This window comes from Chrysemys picta, chromosome 9 (genome assembly GCF_011386835.1).
Source record: "Chrysemys picta bellii isolate R12L10 chromosome 9, ASM1138683v2, whole genome shotgun sequence".
Lineage (NCBI taxonomy): Eukaryota > Metazoa > Chordata > Testudines > Emydidae > Chrysemys > Chrysemys picta.
In genome coordinates, this window is record NC_088799.1 from 104,341,114 (window position 1) to 104,361,262 (window position 20,149).

At 53.9% G+C, this 20,149-nt stretch overlaps 1 protein-coding gene across 6 annotated transcripts in view; it reads left to right on the forward strand.

Annotated features, from left to right (window-relative positions):
• Nucleotides 1-20,149, forward strand: part of NLGN3 (neuroligin 3) — an 85,557-nt gene that overhangs the window by 46,803 nt on the left and 18,605 nt on the right. For 2 of the 6 annotated variants that reach the window (XM_065556840.1, XM_065556841.1), the window contains 3 exons: nucleotides 6,151-6,210; nucleotides 14,448-14,597; nucleotides 18,379-18,564. The exons of 1 other annotated variant lie outside the window; for it this stretch is intronic. In XM_065556840.1, the coding sequence (XP_065412912.1) occupies nucleotides 6,151-6,210; nucleotides 14,448-14,597; nucleotides 18,379-18,564 (396 nt within the window). Of the gene's footprint in view, nucleotides 1-6,150; nucleotides 6,211-11,073; nucleotides 11,228-14,447; nucleotides 14,598-18,378; nucleotides 18,565-20,149 lie in introns of those variants that run through there. 3 more of the 6 variants (XM_065556842.1, XM_065556843.1, XM_065556845.1) reach the window with 2 other exon arrangements.

Consider the following 20,149-nt stretch of genomic DNA (forward strand, 5'->3'; position numbering starts at 1 on the left):
TCCACCTCTGCCCATTCTGATTTCCCCTGGGAGCCAAACCCCAGCTTGATCCCTGAGAGGATGCGAATAGTTGAGAATCATAGAATATTAGGGTTGGAAGAGACCTCAGGAGGTATCTAGTCCAATCCCCTGCTCAAAGCAGGACCAACACCAACTAAATCATCCAAGCCAGGGCTTTGTCAAGCCGGGCCTTAAAAACCTCTAAGGATGGAGATTCCACCACCTCCCTAAGGAACCCATTCCAGAGCTTCACCACCCTCCTAGTGAAATAGTGTTTCCTAATATCCAACCAAGACCTCCCCCACTGCAACTTGAGACCATTGCTCCTTGTTCTGTCATCTGTCACCACTGAGAACAGCCGAGCTCCATCCTCTTTGGAACCCCCCTTCAAGTAGTTGAAGGCTGCTATCAAATTCCCCCTCCCCTCATTCTTCTCTTCTGCAGACTAAATAACACCAGTTCCCTCAGCCTCTTGTAAGTCATGTGCCCCAGCCCCCTAATTGTTGCCCTCCGCTGGACTCTCTCCAATTTGTCCACATCCCTTCTGTAGTGTGGGGACCAAAACTGGATGCAATACTGGTGAGAGAAGTAAGGTCTGGCCTTCGCACAGACTTTATGCCGGTAGAACTGGGTCAATTAGGGCTCTGATATCATTCTACCAGTACAACCCCTAGTGTGGACACAGTCTGACCAGTATCAAGGTGCCTTATACCACTATAGCTTATTTCCCTTCCAGTACAGGACTGTCCCATGTACTACAGCACCCACCCTGGGAGGGCTGTCCTGCTTTAACCACACCAATACAGCTAAAGCGCTACACCCCTTGTGTGTAGACAAGCCCCTGAGTGGTTACAGAAGTGCATCAGCTAGGGCAGTGCATGGGTGACTTCCCACCCTGACTCTGTGAGAATTGCAGTTGTTTAATTCTAGAACAACTCTTGCCTCCTTCTCTGTGGCCTGCAAACTAGTGGGTGTTACCAAGCAGCCACTGACGAAACAGTGTTGAAATAGCTGCACCAGCAGAGAGGGAGGGGCCAGGGGAGCTCTGGGTAGAGAAACTCACAGGATCTGATATGAATTGGGTCTGTTTCTTATTGCTCCCTTGTGGAGCCTAGTTAGATCTCTGCCCCGCACAGGAGGGATGACACATCTCCTTCAAGGGCCACGGACTCCTCACTCTCCTTGGGAGGCACCAGAGCCCCACAGGGTTAGTTATTTCTACAGCCCCGTAGATCTGTTTGACTCTTTACTAACACAAAAGATGCTCCGGCCAATGGGAGTTAAACAGCAGGACCTTTCTCCAGGAGGTCCCTGAGGTGAGGGGTTTGCGCTGGTACTCCTTTATTAACACCACAGCCATTTGGCTTTTTTGCACAAATTGCCTCCATGAGCTGCCTCCCCTCCTAGCAGCCCAAGCCCGCTGGACAGAGAGCTGCTAAACTCCAGAGCTGTTGTCATACTTCAGGCAGTTCTGAGTGGCTCTATGCTGGGGTGCCAACCAGCATGCGGGCACCTCCGTTTATTTGCATAGTGCAGATCTGTTAATTAAAACGAAGAGGTGCTTGGGGATTTCTGGCCTTCAGGAGAGTTGCTGTTAGTGTCCCAGGGCTGGCCCTTTGTGGGGCCATAGTGCAGGAGGGAGGGGGCCCTGATGGGCTTGAAGCCCAGGTGCTGAGACAGGTGGAATAGCATCCTGGAGGCCAGGTGGCCTGTTGCTGCCCAGGGCACGTGGCCCATTGTTTGTATTTGTGATAGTTTGTATGAAAGTTGATGTATTTTTAATTGAAATGGTGCACTGGTGAGAGCTGAGCCAGTGTCCCAGGCAGCTGTAATGCAGCAAGCGTAGGGTGGGTGTGTCTGCCTCCCGACGGGGAGATTGCCTTGCTGGGAACTGCAGCGTCTCTTCCCCTTCCTCCCATTCCACCAGCATGGCTCTGGTTTCTACGGCTACTGGGTAGTCCCTGGAATCACAGGGAATGGACAGAAAAGCCCTGCTAGGGCCCGGGCAGGGCTGTTCCCTAGGATAGGTTTCCTGCCTTGAGTGGGTCCCAGCGCTCGCAGGCCTTTTCCATCCTTAACTCAATGGGTCTGTGATACCCTATGCAGCTAGGTGAAATGGGCAGAGGAAGGGTTAATCTGTCACTGCTCTCAGGTTGGCTCTTTTTCTACCCCACTGCCCACCTTCCCTTTATCTTAGCCATCCCTCAACTGGGTCCGTTTGGAACCTGCATGACACTAGCACCTGCCACAACATTCAACTGGTCTCAGCAGGTGGGGCGAGCCCACTCTCCGGCTGCCGTGTTTTGAAGGAGAATAGGGCTGGTTTGGGACACGCCGAGGCTTGGGTCAGTGCTGTGCTTCTCCTGCGATTGGTGTTGCTAACCCCCTACAGCTGCCATCCTCCCCGCGTCTTAGGTCTTGTCTACAACAAATATCCACGGTTTAGTTCAACTGGTGCAACCCCAATGTGGATATTCATATTTTGGTGTGAGTAGCTTATTTTGGTTAAGCTTAAACCTATTTCTAATACACTTACACTAAACTGGAATGAGTATCCACACGGCCTTTGGCGCTGGTTAACATGAAGCCAGTGCAGCTTTGGGGGTAGCTGCAGAGGGAACAGGCTCCTGGTAGCTGAGGAATGGAGGAATCAAGTATCCTTCAATGTTGTCAGCTGCATGTACAGGGATGTAAATAAACGAGCTGGTTAGAGCTCTGGCCTGGCCCTGAGAACTGGCTCAATTGGACCTGTTAGGGCTTCTGTGGTCAGGTTTAAGGATTTGGGATCTGAAGTGGGTTGGTGTAGTTAGATGCAAATAAACTGGTAATTAACAAAAACCTCTTGGGTGATACCCCAATTCTGGAAGTCAGGGCAGGATTGCTACATTGTCAGGTTCTGGCCTCCACACCCCTGTGAAGCTGTTTCCACAATCGAACGCCTCACTATTGCAGGATGTTTCCTGATACTCAGCCCAAATTTTGGCTGAACTTAATCTTGTTGCTCTTAGTTGTAACCACTGAGGGCCTTGCTCAGTCCCTGCACCCTTCACACTTGTAGCTCCTTGTTGTATCCACCCTTACTCTTCATTCGGCCAAGTCCTACATAACTGATTCCTGTAACCAGTAGTCACGCTGCTCTCTCTGGGTCCTTCATTCTTTCTGTGGGAATTCAGAGAAGAACCTGAATTTGTCTCCAGTTTCTGGTGATGGGGCACTCAGAAATGACAAAGTATTCATAGATTGATAGATTCCAAGGCCAGAAGGAACCATTGGGATCATCTAGTCTGACCTCCTGAATAACACAGGCCAGAGACCTGCCCCAAAATAATAATTCTTACAAGATCTCGTTTAGAAAACATCCAATCTTGATTTTAAAATTCCCAGTGAAGGAGAATCCACCATGGCCACTAAATTGTTCCAGTGGTTAATTACCCTCATTGATGGAAATTTACACCTTATTTCTAATCTGAATTTGTCTAGCTTCAATTTCCAGCCATTAGATTGTGTGTTAGACCTTTCCTTTCTAGACTGACGAGCCCATTATCAAATATTTGTTCCCCGTGTAGGTATTTGTAGACCCACTGCCTTCTCCCCTTTAGCCAATTCCTTATCCAATGCTTGTACTGATCCCCATCTTCCCTAACTGCACTAATTATTTCCCATGTGGTACCATGTTAAATGCTTTACAGAAGTCCAAGTATATTAGATTTCTTTCACTTCCCTCCTCTGAAAAAAATTTTTTTTAGATAAGGATATGAGGTTAGTCTGGCATGGTTTATTTTTGGTTAACCCATCTTGCATTACATCCCCTTTACCATTTACCAATTTATTTATTCTTGAAATATTTATTGAAATACTTCTGCCTGTTCTGCATTATTATTGGTAATTATATCATTTCCATCTAGTAGTGGACCAGTGCCATTGTCAGGATTCTTTTTGTTCCTAATATGCTTAGATTCCTTCTTATTGTCCTTAATTCTGTTGGCCATAGATTTCTCCCTGTGTTCCTTGGCATCCCTTATCAGTTTTCTACAGTACCTAGCTTCTGATTTATATTCATTACTATTGACTTCCTCTTTCTTCCATTTGTTATATATCTATATCTATATCTTTATAGCTGCCATCTCTTCCTCTAAACCAGGTTAGGTTTTTAAACCACTATGACCTTCTTCCTCAGTTGTGAAATTGTGGCTTTTGGGGCATCTGGTAAATTATGTGACCTCGCCAAAAGTATGCACAGAAGGGCTGTTCCTTCCCTTCTTGTGGAAGGAAGGCCTCTGGGCTTGGAAGGTGAGCACAGGATCCTGGGGGGTGTCTCCCCAGAATGGGATAGAGAGGGGCTCCCACTTCATGGGCTGGGCCATGCTTTGCATTTGCCGCACAGAACTGCCCTGCTCTTTGTTGCCATAGCACTCTAATTCCCTACCCCTCTCATTCCTTTCTGCTCTCTCCACAGGTTGCCCTTCCCACTGGGTGTTTGAGTTTTAGGTTATTTTCTCCCAGACCCACTAACCGCATGTTTCTCAGCGGAATCCCATTCTGTTATTTCCTGCTCAGGTTTTCCAGCCTCTCTGGCCCCTTTGGATCATGCCTCTGGTCTCCTGGAGGTTCTGGCCTTCTCCCAATTTAGTATCACGTGGGAATGTCACTCACATGTTGCTCACCACTGTGTCTGTGATCACTAACATGCTAACTCAGGCCAGTCTAACTGTAGTCCTGGCAGCTGTTCCCCCCCTGCCATCCGCTGCCCTCTGTTTACATCCTTCAGCCAGTTACTCAGCCCTTGCAAGTTTCAGATCTATGCCCATTTGCATTCTTTCAGCCCAGAGAAGCAAGGCTCGAGGCACACACTGTCTTGGGGTCTCAGTGGCTCTGGGGTCTGATGGCACACAGACTACTTGGCAGCTTTGGGCGTTTGTGGCTGACTGTGCCTGTAATTGGTTTGAGGTGGAAGGACAGAGCTTTAGCTTCAAACCCTGCTTGCAGTACAGTGAAAGTAAGGGGGTGCCACCCAGTGCCAGCAGGAGAGCAGCCCCTTCCACCGAGCAGCACGCACATCTCTGGGATGGTGGGGGGTTGATGTGGAGAGAAAAGGGAGGCAGAGGTGTTTGAGAATCAGGCCTGGGCTACAAACTAACTGGCACCAGTTTAGTGGAACCAGGATGGTGGATTAGTGTTAGTGAACATAAGAACAGCCAGACTCGGTCAGACCAAAGGTCCATCTAGCCCAGCATCCTGTCTACCAACAGTGGCCAATGCCAGGTGCCCCAGAGGGAGTGAACCCAACAGGCAATGATCAAGTGATCTCTCTCCTGCCATCCATCTCCACCCTCTGACAAACAGAGGCTAGGGACACCCTTCCTTACCCATCCTGGCTACTAGCCATTAATGGACTTAACCACCATGAATTTATCCAGTTCTCTTTTAAATGCTGTTATAGTCCTAGCCTTCACAACCTCCTCAGGCAAGGAGTTCCACAGGTTGACTGTGCGCTGTGTGAAGAAGAATTTCCTTGTATTTGTTTTAAACCTGCTGCCCATTAATTTCATTTGGCAACCCCTAGTTCTTATATTATGGGAACAAGTAAATAACTTTTCCTTATTCACTTTCTCCACACCACTCTTGATTTTATATACTTCTATCATATCCCCCCCTTAGTCTCCTCTTTTCCAAGCTGAAAAGTCCTAGCCTCTTTAATCTCTCCTCATGTGGCTTTCTGCCGATGGGCAGGGCACAGAGCTTACCCCAAATCAGTCCAAGAATCAGTTGCAAAGTGTGGGCCACAGGGGAGGTGGAGGATGTTGCAGGGGAGGGGCAGGCAGGAGGGCACACAAGCTCATCTGCTATCCTGCTTAAAGAGGCCTGTTCTCTCCCTCTCCTGGCCCCCAGACCAAGGAGCACATGTTCCCAGGGCAGACTCCAGTGGAAGGGGGGCCCAGGCAGCCTGGAGAGGCAATCCCCTGTCTGCTCTGAACTGTGGCTGTGTTTGGCCAGCAGCCCTGGTCGAGCCCATGGAGAGATGCAGTGTGAGTAGCCAGGCAGTGCTGCAGGCCTGGCCCCCTTCTCTGCTATCATGCTATTTTTGAATTCTCTTTTGTTTTTGTTTTTTGTTTTTCTTTTTTGTTCTGTCTCCTCGTGTTTGGTCCCTAGGAGCCAGCGCTAAGAAACAGGGCGAGGACTTAGCGGATAATGACGGGGATGAAGACGAAGGTATTTCTGTGCTCGAGGCTGCTGCTGCTGCATGACACGCAAAGCAAATCCGTTTGCTTTCCATTCTCTGCCATTTCCAGGGAGCCCTGTCTGTCTGTGTCTTTGTTTCCTGATCAGTTGCACGGGGCGGGCAGGTGGGGTGACCGGCTGTGCAGGGGGCGCTCATACCTTTCCTTTGGGGGAAGCTCGGGGGGTTTGCTTTACAAGGAGTTTGCTGGCTGCCCAACCTGCCTCTGTATGAGCAAAAGGCTCTAAGGAAGCATGGCAACATGAACAAGAGAGGAGCCAAAGGGTGCCTGGCTCGATTTCACCCCAAGCCCAGTCACATTTCACCTCCAGCCTCAGCTCTCGCTGGACCTCAGACTTACTGTGTCAATTAAGAGACTTTCCTTTTTGGCTCCACCCCCCATGCTGCCATCCCAACCTCCCTTCTCCCCACGGTGCACAGTGTCAGAGCCGGCAGCACCTGTCCTCATCCCCTTGTGTCCCGTGCAGCTCCCTCTGAGGCCCCACTGGCTTGCAGGGAGCATGCACATGGCAGAATGCAGTCCAGGCCTGCTTTAACCCATGTCCGGATTTGCTATCTAGAGTCTAGTCGGGCTCTCTCTCTCTCTCGCTCTCTCTCTCTCATGCGGCCGCTCGTGCGCTCTCTGCTACTGCCGCTCCCCACTACAGATGCAGAGGAAACTGGAAATATGGATGAAGGCAATAGGCTGAGCACAGAGCTGTCGGGAGCTCTGGAGACCTGCAGAAGAGAGCACTGTCACTTTACTGGCCTCTGGTTTCTCTCCAGGATTAGCATCTTCATTTAGGAGCAGGGATACCCCTCACCTGTCCAGTGAAGGGCAGCAGGCCCTGCAGAGAGTAGCCCTGAGCGTTCTGTTGCAGGCTGTGCCATAGTATCTGGTTAGCATCACCCAGGCTAGCTCAGCGGGTTGGATTTGAGGGGCACAGAAGTCCCCCATTTGGGTGTTTGATCTGCTTTAAATATCTGGCTGTGCTTGCTGCACAGTTGCTGTTAAGGGCGACCATGCATTCCACAACGCACTGCTTGTGAGTCTGTGACTTGCCAGCTCTTGGCCCAAGCCCCATCTGAGTGGATTTGAGGAGGGCAGCAGCTCTGGTACCGCCCAGGTGTGAGGGAGAGGACAGGCATGCTGTATTGTTTGCTGAGAGTATGGCAGAGCCTGTGGGTGAACGAGTGAACACGCCAGGGTTGGATGGGGCTGCCTGGCGGGAGCGAACCGGGGCACTGCACACTGTCACAATGAGCTGGTGAATTTGGCAGCTAGTCTCAAAGAGCCTGACTGCGGGAAGGGGAGGAAAGGCAAGCATTACTTCAGTGGCTTGGCCACCCCTCTCGGGTTGCTGGGCTCTGTGCGGCCAGGGACAGATCAGCCTTGGCAGGTGGCTTTTCTCAGCAGAGTGGACAGGAGTATCTGATTTTGCCTGCCATGTCCAATGCAGAACTGGGGCCTGGACAGTATGGGAGGGTGCAGTCCCTTCTGCGCAGCTCTGATTTGAATCGCCAGGGGGCACTGGGAGAAGTGGTGCTGCCCCGTGGCAGGTGATGGTCGTTGTGGTGGCAGCCTGATTAACTGTGAGTTAGTGACCTTGGCATGTGGGTGGCTAAACATTAGATCCACCACAAAGGAATAAACAAGAATTTCCCGAGTTGAGCCCCCGGCTGGAGGTGGAGCCATGGGCAGCAGCTCCTTAGTCAGGGCCAGGGGTGCCTTGCCGCTGAGGCAGTGCATGTGATGATTTGCCAGAGGCCAGAGGGATGGGTGCGCACCAGATGCCTTTTATTGTGCCAGTCCCCTGGTATCAAGTCCCTGGAACGTGAGCCTCTGATGTCTCAAGTGGAGCAGGTCCGAACTAAGGCATCAGGGAGGCTCAGAATGTAGAGGCGGAGAAGCCCAGTTAGATCTCATCGCATCTTTCTCCTCTCAGCCAGTGCAGTGCAGGGTTCCCTGCACTACACTCATGTTCCATGTGCTGGCCAAGGGGCTCCCAGCCTGCCCCGCCGGGGACGATTCCCAGCCAGCGCTGTCCCCCAGGCAAGGAGTGCGGGGCTCTTCCGGGGGGGGGGGGCGCGGTGGTGCTAAGGCAGTGGTTTCCAGCTGCTCCGCCTAAGAGACCCTTTCTCAGTTCTGGCAGCAGGAGGCGACGCTGTTTGGGCAGAGCTGTTCAGAGCCTCAGTGGAGGAGCAGCTGGAGTTTGCTGTGGCGGGAGGAGTGTCTGGACAGGTTCAAGAGTTGCAAGGTCAGAGTGGGGCTGGAGACCAGCACAGCAGGCTAGGTGTGGAGCTGGAGGGGGAAATGACTGGGCTGGGCCCCTCAGTGCCTGGAAGGTGCAGAGAGGAGGGGTTGTGGTCCTTTCCTGCCTGGAGGAGGTAGTGCAAGGGGGTGTCTCCCTTTAATAACAAAGAGCCCAGATTGCTGGCAGTGAAAACAAAAACGGGGGTGGAGCAAGTGAGAGTAAAAGACAGGCCCCAAAATCTGCAGATCAGCAAGGACCCTGCTGTGTACAGAGGCCAAGGCCCTGCCCTACACAGTTGCAGCAGCATAACTGAAGATGGGCTTTTAAGATGACTGAGTCACACTGGTCCAATACCCTGTCTGGATGCTGGGAATTCAGTTTAAGCCTGGCTTGTATCAATAGAGAATCGAGTGAAATTAAATGGATACAAGCCAGGTTTAAAGTGAATTCCCAGCATCCAGGTACGGTCTTGTATCACTTTAACTGAAAGTGTGATTTTTAATCTGGCGCAACTTTGAATGTAGACCAGGCCTAAGGGAGCTGCAAAGCTGGCTGGTGCTCAGTATAAAAGGCAACTGACCTATCGTGTTGGCAGGAAGGGAGAGTTTGTGGGGAAGTTTGCTGAGGACACAGCTGTAAACTGATGTCAGTGGAACCTGGTGAATTGTGAGAGTCCTGTGGCATTCAGGGCACCCTCCTGGCAGATGGAATTTAACCTGGCAAAACCAGCCTGTCTTTCCATCTGCAGCCTTTTGCCCCCATCCCAGAACCCCTTGTACTGTGACCTAAATTGGTGTTGGTCTTCAATGCACGTCACTGTGATAAATTCACCTCATTAGCGATATCCTTGGCGGACACATTGACAATGTTGGGGATTGCACATTCCCTGGTGCTGCATGGCCCTCAGCCTCCCCACTGCAGCTGTGGCATTTGGGGGCGGGGGTGTCTATGTATGTACACACGGGTGCTTAGATTGGGGGGAGGTAAATGTGTGGGGGCCCAGAAAGCAGCTTCCCCCTTGTGTCACAACGTCTCCCATGCTGCACCGGATTAGCTCCACTGAGGCACCAGGGGGTGAGTGGCTTGGTGATGGCAGTCCCGTGTGCAGGACTGAAAAAACGCAGTGCTGAGAATGCTGTTGCCAGAGACATTAGCTCCGCCAGGGCTGAGATGCGAAAGGTCCGGAGAGGGAGCAAGTCTGAGGGATTTAAATGAGAAAAGGTCCAGAATGCGTAGCCTTTCCAGCTTGTGCAGCCTGCCCACAGGACAATGTCCAGATGCTCTGTGTAGCAACTCCTCCCTGTGGACGCCTCAAAGAATTCTCCACCCCAGGTGCAGTTACGGGGCTTGCCGCCACCTGGTGACACAGCAGGAGAGGGTTCTGGCAGTGAATAGGTACTGTAAGCTGCTTGTAAAAGCCAAGGGAGAATCCCCTTGGTACCCCCGCTGCATTTGGCAAGCTTCAGCCTAAGGAGTGGTCTGGGCTGGGAGGTGTAGCCCATGCTGCTGTGGCCATAAGTGACAGGTAGTGACTGAGCAGGCTGCAGTAATTTAGAGCAGCCCCAGGGTTACTCTAAGTTGCACACATGGGGCTGTTCTGGCCCTGTAGTAGTCCAGAATTGGAGAGGGTGTAGAAAAGAGCCACAAAAATTATTTGAGGTCTGGAGAAAATGCCTGACAGTGAGAGAATAAAGAGCACCATCTGTTTAGCCCATCAAAAGGGGGATTGAGAGGTGATTTGATTACAGCATGTACATTCCTTCTCAGGGAGAAATAGTGGGTTCTAAAGGGCTCGTAAAATCGAATTCTGCCAAGCCTAATTAAAGTTTTTGATCATTTTTAATGGAGAATATCAATGTTTATTTCTAAGTATTTGTTAGATTTTTATTGATTTTAACATTTTCACAGTGCACAAAATTACAGGTTTTAAGTATTTTTTAAGATTTTTATCAATTTAAATTTTCATAGTCATAGAAAATTATGGGGGGTATCAGACAATAATTAAATGACAGTAAACACTGAGATTTCAAAAGTTAAAGGTTTATAATTGTTAAAACACATTGTCAACATCACGTGTCAAATTATGCAAAGTAAATACTCTTCAATCAAATTAGTAATTTCTGAAGCAATATTTTTCTTACTTTGCCTCTCAGTAAATGTTGTTAATAATCAATGGAAATATCTTTTAGTTGGTTTGTGTGTGCATGGTGAAATCGATACTTATCAGCATTTACTGACAAAGAATCTAATCCTTCCCAACGCCTGGAACCTGAAGCTAGATAAATTCAAATAGAAATTAGGCAGAGATTTGCAGAGCCGGATTAAGGCAGGGGCTTTAGGGGCTGCAGCCCAGGGCCCTGGTTCAAGGGGGGGCCCCACAAAAATAAATCATAGGCAACCATCTCCAACTCTGGGCCGCTAAAAGTCCTGCGGCGCAGCGAGACGCTCAGGCAGGCTGCCTGCATGCCATGGCCCCATGCCGCTCCCAGAAGCGGCTGGCTGCTAACGCATTTCTACGGCCCCTGGCAAGGGGGGAGGTGGCTCCGCAGGCTGCCTCCGCCACCAGCACTGTCCTCACAGCTCCCATTGGCTGGAAACCGTCCAATGAGAGCAACGGGGGCGGCGCTTGCGGGTGCAGGCAGCGCACGGAGACATGCTGTCCCCTTCCTCCCAGGGGCTGCAGAGACGTGCTAGGAGCCAGCTGCTTCCTTACGGCAGGCAGCTTGCCTGAGCCCTACTGAACTGCCAGCCTGTGGTAAGCACCTCCTGGCTGGAGCTCGCACCTCGCACCCCCGCCTCCACCCCAATCCCCCGCCCCATATCAGAATCCCCCTCCTGCACCAAACTCCCTCACAGACCTCACACCCTCTCCTGCACCCCAATCCTCTGTCCCAGCCCCCTCCTGCACCAAACTCCCTCACAGACCTCCCACCCTCTCCTGCACCCCAATCCTCTGTCCCAGCCCCCTCCTGCACCAAACTCCCTCACAGACCTCACACCCTCTCCTGCACCCCAATCCTCTGTCCCAGCCCCCTCCTGCACCAAACTCCCTCCCAGGAAAAAGACTTGTACACAGGGGCCCCACAAAATCGAATAGTCCCAGGTCCACAGGAGAGTTAATCCGGCCCTGGAGATTTGTAACAGCGAGGGTGATTAACCACTGAAACAAACTCCCAGGGGGAACGGGATTCTCCATCTCCTGATCTCTTTTCTGGAAGTCACGCTTGTCACGCTGTCTGGAGTGGCTCATGGCCACAAGTGCCCACCTCCGGGCACACTGTCAGAAACAGGGCAGGCACCCCAAGCTGGCGCTATGTTCTATCATTAGATTTCACCAAGCCAGTAACAAGTGTGAACCCCTGGATCATTATAATAGTCTTACCATGAAGTCAGACAGTCCCCTTAGGCTACGTCTGTACTATGGATCTTACAGTTGCACTGCTGTAAGGTCTCCTGTGTAGCCGCTCTATGCCAGCGAGAGAGCGCTCTCCCCGCGACATAATTAAACCACCCCAATGAACCTGACAGGCTGTGGACACGCTGCTTTGGTGGTAGTTCTGGGCTTTCACCCTCAGAGTTCTGACTCCAGCTGCAGCCACCAAAAGGCCATTCCAACAACTGGAGCTCGGGCTGGGAGCCTCTTTGGCCATTTCCTGTATGCTGCTGTCTTCCCAGCCTTCGGTCAGGGCTTGAGAGGTTTGTGTGCTTTGAGTGGCTGACAAAGCAAATCGCAGTATCAGAGGAGGGCTGCTTTGTCTAGTGTTTAAGGAGCCACCTTGGGACTCAGGAGACCTGGTTCAAGGCTGGCCGTGCCACAGTCTCCCTGCATGACCCTGGGCTGCTCCAGGCCTTCGCCTCCAGATGTGTGATGCGGGGGATGTCCTGGCCCTGCCCAGCACAGTGTGTGGGAGTGTGGTCAAGGGGGACGGTAAATTCCTTGGCAAGAGATCTAAGCTAGATACCAAATGCATTCCCAAGTCAAGGCTGGAAGCCTGAGAACTTCCCTCCGGGGGCCTTTAGACCTGCCTAGGCGCCGTCTGCTCAAAGGGGAATCAGCCCCAGCCAACCAAGGAGTCCCTGGGCCTGGAGAGAGGGGACACTTATGGCCACCTGTAGAGGGCTAATAGGTGGGCTCTGTTTGTAACCTCAGGAAATGCTCTTCTCATAGGCATACTGACCTGTAGGCCCCTTCTAGGGAAAAGAGCCATGACTCACCCAGATTCCTCCGGGAAGATGGGGGTGGGGATGGACTAGATGAGGGAGGTTGGTTAGCCTCTGAGTGCGCTGGCCTTGCCTGCACAGTGCCAGGTGCCCCTGCGTCTGTCAGGAGTGCTGGGAAGGACTTGCTTGTAGGTGCCTGGGGCAGCAGCCAGCTTGGCTCCCCAGAGAACCCAGAACCAGAGGCTTAATGAGCCGAGGTTAGCAGACCCATCTGAGCCCCATCAGCCCTCTGGCCTGGGGTGATGCTGCCCTGTCTGTGTGCTGCCAGCCTGGGGTAGGAAACGTCATCTCTTTCACCAGGGCAGCCATCCAAAGGAGAGACCCAGGCCCAATACATGGATGATAGCCCAGTGGGGTCCATGTCTCACTGACCCTGTGGGGCCCCTGTCCTGCTGAAGGTGTTGGAAGGTTTGGCTTGCTCAGAATTGAGCCTGCCTGGCCTGGGATCAGTGTGCGTCTGCAGGGGCTCTGGGCTGCTGGCACTCAGGAGGGAGAGCCAGGGGAGCTAGTCGAATTAGCAGTTATAGAGAAGCGGGTCCCAGCCTCGGGATGCTGTGGTCAGAGGGCTAGGCCTGGCGGCGGAGGTAGGCCTGTGACACTGGCTGTGTGCCCTCTGCTCAGCCAACGCACAAGCATTGCCAATGGCTGGCACTGGCCCCTTCAGGCGTTGCCTCGGGAGTCAGAAAACAGGGCAGGAGTCAGCAAAGGGCTGCCCTACCTGTGCCAGACCCCCAGCGCCCGCTGAGGGGAGCGAGAGAGATGCTGAGGCCAAGCATAAGGAGTGTGGGGTCTGCAGCCAGAGGTGGAGGGGCTCCAGTGCCTGCTTCTTTGGCAGAACACCAGGGGCAGGGCCGAGGGTGCAGCAGGACCTTCCATTGAGATGTTCACAGACAGAAGAGAGGGCACCTGATGCCTCCCCTCCCCCATAGGCCCTCAGCATCTAGTGCCCCACCCCATGACCCCTCACTGTCCAGCACCCCCTCCATTGACACTCCATTCCTCATGACCTAGTCCAGTCCCCACTCTCCTGTATTCCCCTCATTCCCTACTCCTCCATCTCCCCCGTTCCCTGTGCCCATCTGGTCAGTCTGTCTGCCCCTCATTGCCATGGTCTGTCTGGGCACTGGGGGTAGAGCAAGGGGGTCATGGCAAGAGACAGAGGGGTTCCTGCCTTTCCATGGCGAGGTCAGAAATGCGAGCAGTGATCTCCCTCCACCTGCCCCAGGTCCTGCACATCTCCCCCCTTCCCAAAGCAATGCCAGCTTCCAGGACTCAGCTAGCCACCGGCCTGCTGCAGCTGGGCTGTTTGCAGGCTCCTGCAGCCCCTGTGCATGCAGGACACTCCCTATCAGGCTGCTGGGGAAGGAGCCCCAGGATGGGCCCAGTGCTGAGTGACATACAGCAAGATCCCTCTCCAGGGAAAGCCCAGGAATCCCTTTCAGTGCCCTCTCATGGCCTGTGGCCTGCAGAGCCCTGACCCACCTGGGGCAGCTGGCCTGGTGGGAGAAGCAGTGCCGGGATCTGGCACCGCCGGGGTTGGGCCCATAAGGTCTCTGGGAATCCTGGAGGGCAGGTGACGGCGTGGCCTGTGGTGGGCTGGGCTCCATTTGTCCTGGGTGAGATGCCCAGGCCCTAGCTGGCCTGGGCATGGTTGCAGCACTACCCCTCCGCAGGTCCTGGCAGCTGGTGTTGTTCCTCTCCCCTGCGGTCCACCCTCCTGGCAGAGTCCTGTGTTTAACCTCCTCTTTTTTCAGACATTCGTGACAGTGGGGCCAAGCCCGTGATGGTTTATATCCATGGCGGCTCCTACATGGAGGGCACAGGGAACATGATTGATGGCAGCATCCTGGCCAGCTACGGCAACGTCATCGTCATCACCCTCAACTACCGCGTGGGCGTGCTAGGTACGGGCGCAGCAGGGCCCAACTCCCAGGGCGGGGGGGAGGAAGAGGGGCCCCTGAGGGCCTCAGCTGTTGTTGGGTGGGGGGCAAGGATATGTGGGGCAGAGCCCTGAGGGACTCAGCTCTTGTTAGGTGGGGGGAGCAGGGGTATGTGGGGCAGAGCCCCAAGGCCAGGGTAGAAGGGGTATGTGGGGCAGAGCCCCTAGGACAGGGGTTTGGGGGGCAGAGCCCCAAGGGCGGGGGGGGGGCAGAGCCCAAAGCCAGGGGAGAAGGGGTGTGGGGGACAGAGCCCCTAGGATGGGAGTGTGGGGTGCAGAGCCCCGAGGCCAGGGGAGAAGGGGGTGCAGAGCCCCGAGCTGTGGGGCAGAGCCCCGAGGCCAGGGGAGAAAGGGTCTGGGGGACAGAGCCCCAAGGCCAGGTGTAACGATGCTGGTTCTGGCGGGACCCAACTGAGAGTGCCACTCGTTATGGGGACCACCAGTGCCACTCATTATGGGGACAAATGGTTATGAAAACCAATACCCCAGTAAAAGAAAAAAGGTTTTCTTGATCCCAAAGGATCAAGCCCCAGACCCAGGTCAATATACAAATCAGTTTTAATCCACAAATCACGCTGTTGCCAATCCTTTAGAATCTAAAATCTAAGGGTTTATTTATAAAAGGAAAAAGATAGAGATGAGAGCTAGAATTGGTTAAATGGAATCAATTACATACAGTAATGGCAAAGTTCTTGGTTCAGGCCTGTAGCAGTGATAGAATAAACTGCAGGTCTAGCTCAAGTCTCTGGAATACATCCCCAGCTGGGATGGGTCATCAGTCCTTTGTTCAGAGCTTCAGTTTGTAGCAAAGTCCCTCCAGAGGTATGAAGCAGGATTGAAGACAAGATGGAGATGAGGCATCAGCCTTTTATAGTCTTTTCCAGGTGTAAGAACACCTCTTTGTTCTTACTGTGGAAAATTACAGCAAAATGGAGTCTGGAGTCACATGGGCAGGTCCCTGCATACTTTGCTGAGTTACAAGGCGTATCTGCCTTCTCTCAATGGGTCAGTTCCATAGCTGATGGTCCTTAATGGGACATCAAGCAGGCTAGGCAGAGCTAATACCAACTTATCTGGGATGTCACCCAGAAGCATAGCATAAGTTTGAAATACAGACAGTATAGAGCCAATATTCATAACTTCAACTACAAAATTGATACACACATATAGACAGCATAATCATAACCAGCAAACGCTAACCTTGTCTTAGAAACCCCATTTGACACCCTTTATACAAGATTTGGTGCCACTACAGGACTTTGGTTGCAACCATGTTCTATACGGTCCCAGTTCAAATCAATAACGTGACACCAGGGGAGAAGGGGTGTGGGAGGCAGAGCCCTGAGGCCAGGGGAGAAAGGGTGTGGGGGACAGAGCCTCGAGGGCGGGGGGCAGGGGTGTGGGAGGCAGAGCTCCGAGGGTGGGGGGCAGGGGCGTGGTGGGGGGCAGAACTCCAGGGGGACTCTGCTCAGGACGGCCTAGGAAGGGAAGTGGCCTGCTCGGAGAGGAGCTGACGGGCTGGAAGGAGGTCCCCCCGGCGGCATCAGGAGCTCCAGGGAGGCCAGTTTGGTATCCCTGCTGAAGGCTGTGCTCTGCCCTTCCCCTGCAGTTCCTCTAGCTGCAGATCTGTTCTGCTCACAGGGATGAGGGAGAACCTCAGCCCAGGGCCCTGTAGCCCTGCCCTCATGTCTCCCCAAGGGGGGGTCGTGTCTCCCCGTGGCTCAGGGAAGGGGCCCGGGGGGGTCAAGTTATGGCCAGAAGGGTTGGGGCAGGGGGATGAGGGTGTCATTGAGATTGTTCAGTCCTGCCAGCATCACCTGAGAAAGGTGGGAGTGGGCTTGGGGCCTCTAGCTGGCCCTTTGTGCTTCCTGCTGCCTGTCCCCGACCTCTCTGCCAGCGCTGTACATGCCTGTGGCTGGGCTCTGGGGCAGCGCTGAGGCTCCCTGGACTGGGGAGTTTAGTTTCATTTACACAGCCTGGCTCAGCTGAAAGCAAATATTGATCCACGGTTAAATAATTAATACATGTGTTTATCCAGCTCCTCCTCCCTGGAGGCTGGGAGCAGCAGCTGCCCAGCCAGCGCTAATGAGCCGCCCCCTGGGACATGTCCCATCCATTCTGCCTCTGGAAACAGATCGATGGGAGCTTTCTCGAAGGGCAGATGGCTTACCCTGCTGGCGCACCACAGCAGACCCCAGAGCCAGGCTGTGTCAGCGCTTGCAGGGCACAGCTTTGCTCCTGGCAATGGCCAGTGGGCCTGCTGGCACTGAAGCCATGCAGAGCTGAGCCGCTCCAGATGGGCAAGGCCATATCTAGCCCCTCTCTCCCAGGGCAGCCGGAGGGCTTGGTCCCTGCAGTGTGTGTATTCTTCCACCTTTCCCTTGGGAGAGTGTCCTGTGGAGGGAGGGTGGGCTCAGGCAGGCCAGCTGCAGATGTTGGACCAATTCACTTAGGCCAAGTGTGCTGACCTGAGATTCCTGAGGCATGATTCACACTGACATCCGTTGGGGCTAGGGACACACAGGCTTCTCAAAATCAGGCACCAGGCACCTCTTCCCAGCCCCAGCTCCCAGAGTGGACAGAGGAGCTGCCTTGTTGGGGATCCTCTCCTGTGGCCAGGTTCATTCCGAGCCCCCTTGTTTATGCCTGGCACCCCAAACCCTCCCTCTGCCCCAGCCCAACTTGTCTGTGAACAGGGGCTTTCTGGGGGCTTTCCACTCCCCTCCCCCAGCTGCGTTAGAAGGCTGATGACAGGATGCTTGGCCTGGGTGCTCTGCAGAATGGAGGAACGTTGGTTCTGCCAGCTGCCGCAGGCCTGGCGAAGGCTGGGGGCTGGGCTGGTGAGCCCTGCCATGAGCAGTGGACATACTGCTCTCTGGGCTGGGGCTGGAGTCAGGGACTGTGGGGGGCCTCGTCGTTTCTTTAGCTAATGCCCCAAGCCAATGGTTTGGCCTGAAGAAATTGCTGAGGGCAGAAGCTGATGGCTTCCCTGGGCCGTGAGGAGCTCCACCGCTCTGGGGAAGTGAGCCCCCCACCCCTGCTGGAGCAGTGAGAGCCCCAGGGACCTGGAGAGTGTCTGCAGGCAGAGAGAGGCGATGGGGAGGTGGCTGGGGGACTCCTGGGTTCGTCAGCCCAGCAGGACGGCTCCTTGCAGCCTGTGCTGGAACAGGGCTCAGGGCCTGAGTCACTCTATTGATGGTGGTCAATCGAGTGGGAGGTCATCTCTCAGAAAGCAGATGGCTCAGCCGAGTGCCCATGTAGGCCCATTCCTCTGCACTGAGCCCTGCTGGCCACCCAAGGGGTGTGGGCTGGGCTGCTACATTGTGCCCAGGAGAGGAGTGGGAAGGAGCAGTGGGAGAGTCCAGCTGGGAAAGGCAGGCTCTTTGTCCCCATTTCACAGCAGGGATGGAGGCCCCAGAAGATTCAGAGCCTGTTCCTGGGGGCTCTCAGTGGGGAGGTGCCAGGGACTGGCAGGGAAATGGGGGCCCCGGGGGCTCAGAGTGGGGAGGGTGCCGGGGCTGGCAGTGGGATGGGGGCCCCGGGGGCTCACAGTGGGGGTCCCTGGCCTCAGCTCTGAGGCTCACAGTCAAAGAAGATCCCAGAGGCTTGCTGCACGGCCTTGGCCACAGGTGTTTGCAGCCGGAGGTTTGAGAGGGGCTCCCACGCTGGCTGGGACTGGAGGGGATTGTGGGAGGTCACGAGACCGGCTACTTGCTGTGTCCTAAGTGGGTTCCGTTTGGCTGCAGGATTCCTGAGCACCGGGGACCAGGCAGCCAAGGGGAACTATGGGCTGCTGGATCAGATCCAGGCGCTGCGCTGGATCAGTGAAAATATTGCCTTCTTCGGGGGGGACCCCCTGCGAATCACTGTCTTTGGCTCCGGCATCGGCGCCTCCTGCGTCAGTCTGCTCACTCTCTCCCACCACTCAGAAGGTAAGTGTGGGCACTCCCAGCCTGGCTGTGAGCCAGCCCCCAGCCAGCGCTGCTGCCAAGCACTCCCTAGCAAAGGGAATGAGAGTCTAGTGCTTAGAGCAATAGAGATGTAGGCAAGGCACTAGGGTTCTGTTCCTGGTTCTGTCCCCCTTCTGTCCGCCTTCTCCAGGCCTGCATTTCCCCATTGTAAATGAAGAGTGTAACCCTGGCCCCCCGCCCAGGGGCAGGGAAGGGGAAAGCGGTTAACAGGCTTGCACTGCCTGGGTGGCTGGTGCTAGATGGGCCAAGTGTGGGCTGTCCCCAGGAGAACAAAGGTAGAGGAATGTCCCAGAGCACGTGTGGGGTTGGCCTGGGGCTGTAGGTCTGTAGCTGTTTGGGGTGTGGGATCAGGAACAGAGATGCCAATCCAGACTAGTGGGATGTGGACAGACACTTCTGGGACCTCTACAAGAGGCTCCATCCTGGCCCCCTGATGCAAGGCCATGGAAATATAACTGGAAACAGAATTACCCTTGAAAATATCACTACAGCTCCCCGGGCCCCTGATAATATGCCAGGGCTGAAGGGCGCCTTCAGTGGATCAGCCCTAAGAATCCCTGGCCCAGGCAGTATTAAATGACACTGAACCTGACCTGCCAATCCAGCCCCTCCCTGCGATGGGCTCTGGTGACTAATTACTCTATGGTTCCAAAGCAGAAATGAGTCAGAACTGGCTGTGGGAGCAGCAGCTGCAGATGTTTTGTCGCTTCCTCCCATTCCCCAGACAGGAGCTGTGGTAAATGGGTTACCCCTGAGAGGACGTGTCAGCACCTGAGGGTAAAATACATTGTCGAGATGTCATTATCCCCAAGCCCTGCAGCATGAGCCCAGGAAATTCACAGGTCAGGGGAAGTTTAACAGCACTCCAGACATGGTAAGGGCTTGAAATGCAGAACTAGGCCCCCAAGTCACCTTAACTCTGCCCTGTCACAGACTTTCCGAACCCCACCCTGCAGACACTCCTGATGGGTCCACACTGCATCTGGGAGAGCCTCCCAGGCCAGGTCCACAGACTTGTGCCAATGGGGCTCACAAGAGGGCTCTACAGAGAGCTGTGTAGATGATGCTTTGATGTTCCAGCTTGGGCTGGAGCCGAAGGGGAGTGAGGGAGCTTGAGAGCTCCAGCCCAAGGCGCTAGCATGATCCCTGCTACCGCGAGTCTATGGAGCCAGACTGGGAAGCTCGCTCCCAGTTGGAGGGTTGACACCCTCGTTAACAAACCGACAGAAACAACAAATGGTAAGCGATTTGCCTGCTTCATAGATCACAGAACCGCCTTAGACTCAGCTGGCACCTAGAACGGAACCTTCAACTTGCTGCAAAATAGAACAGTTAGGAAAACATGAATTCATTAAATCCGCATACCAATCCATTAGGTGCAAATAAAAACTAACATGCAAATGCAGGAAGGCCTCCAAGCCAGAATGGGGGTAAAACCTCAGCCCAAACCTCTGCAAAATCGACACCAGTGATCTACCCCAACCTGGTGTGACCCTTTTTGGGGGGTACCTGAGCTGTCTGGGGTGAATTACTCCCACCTGCTTAC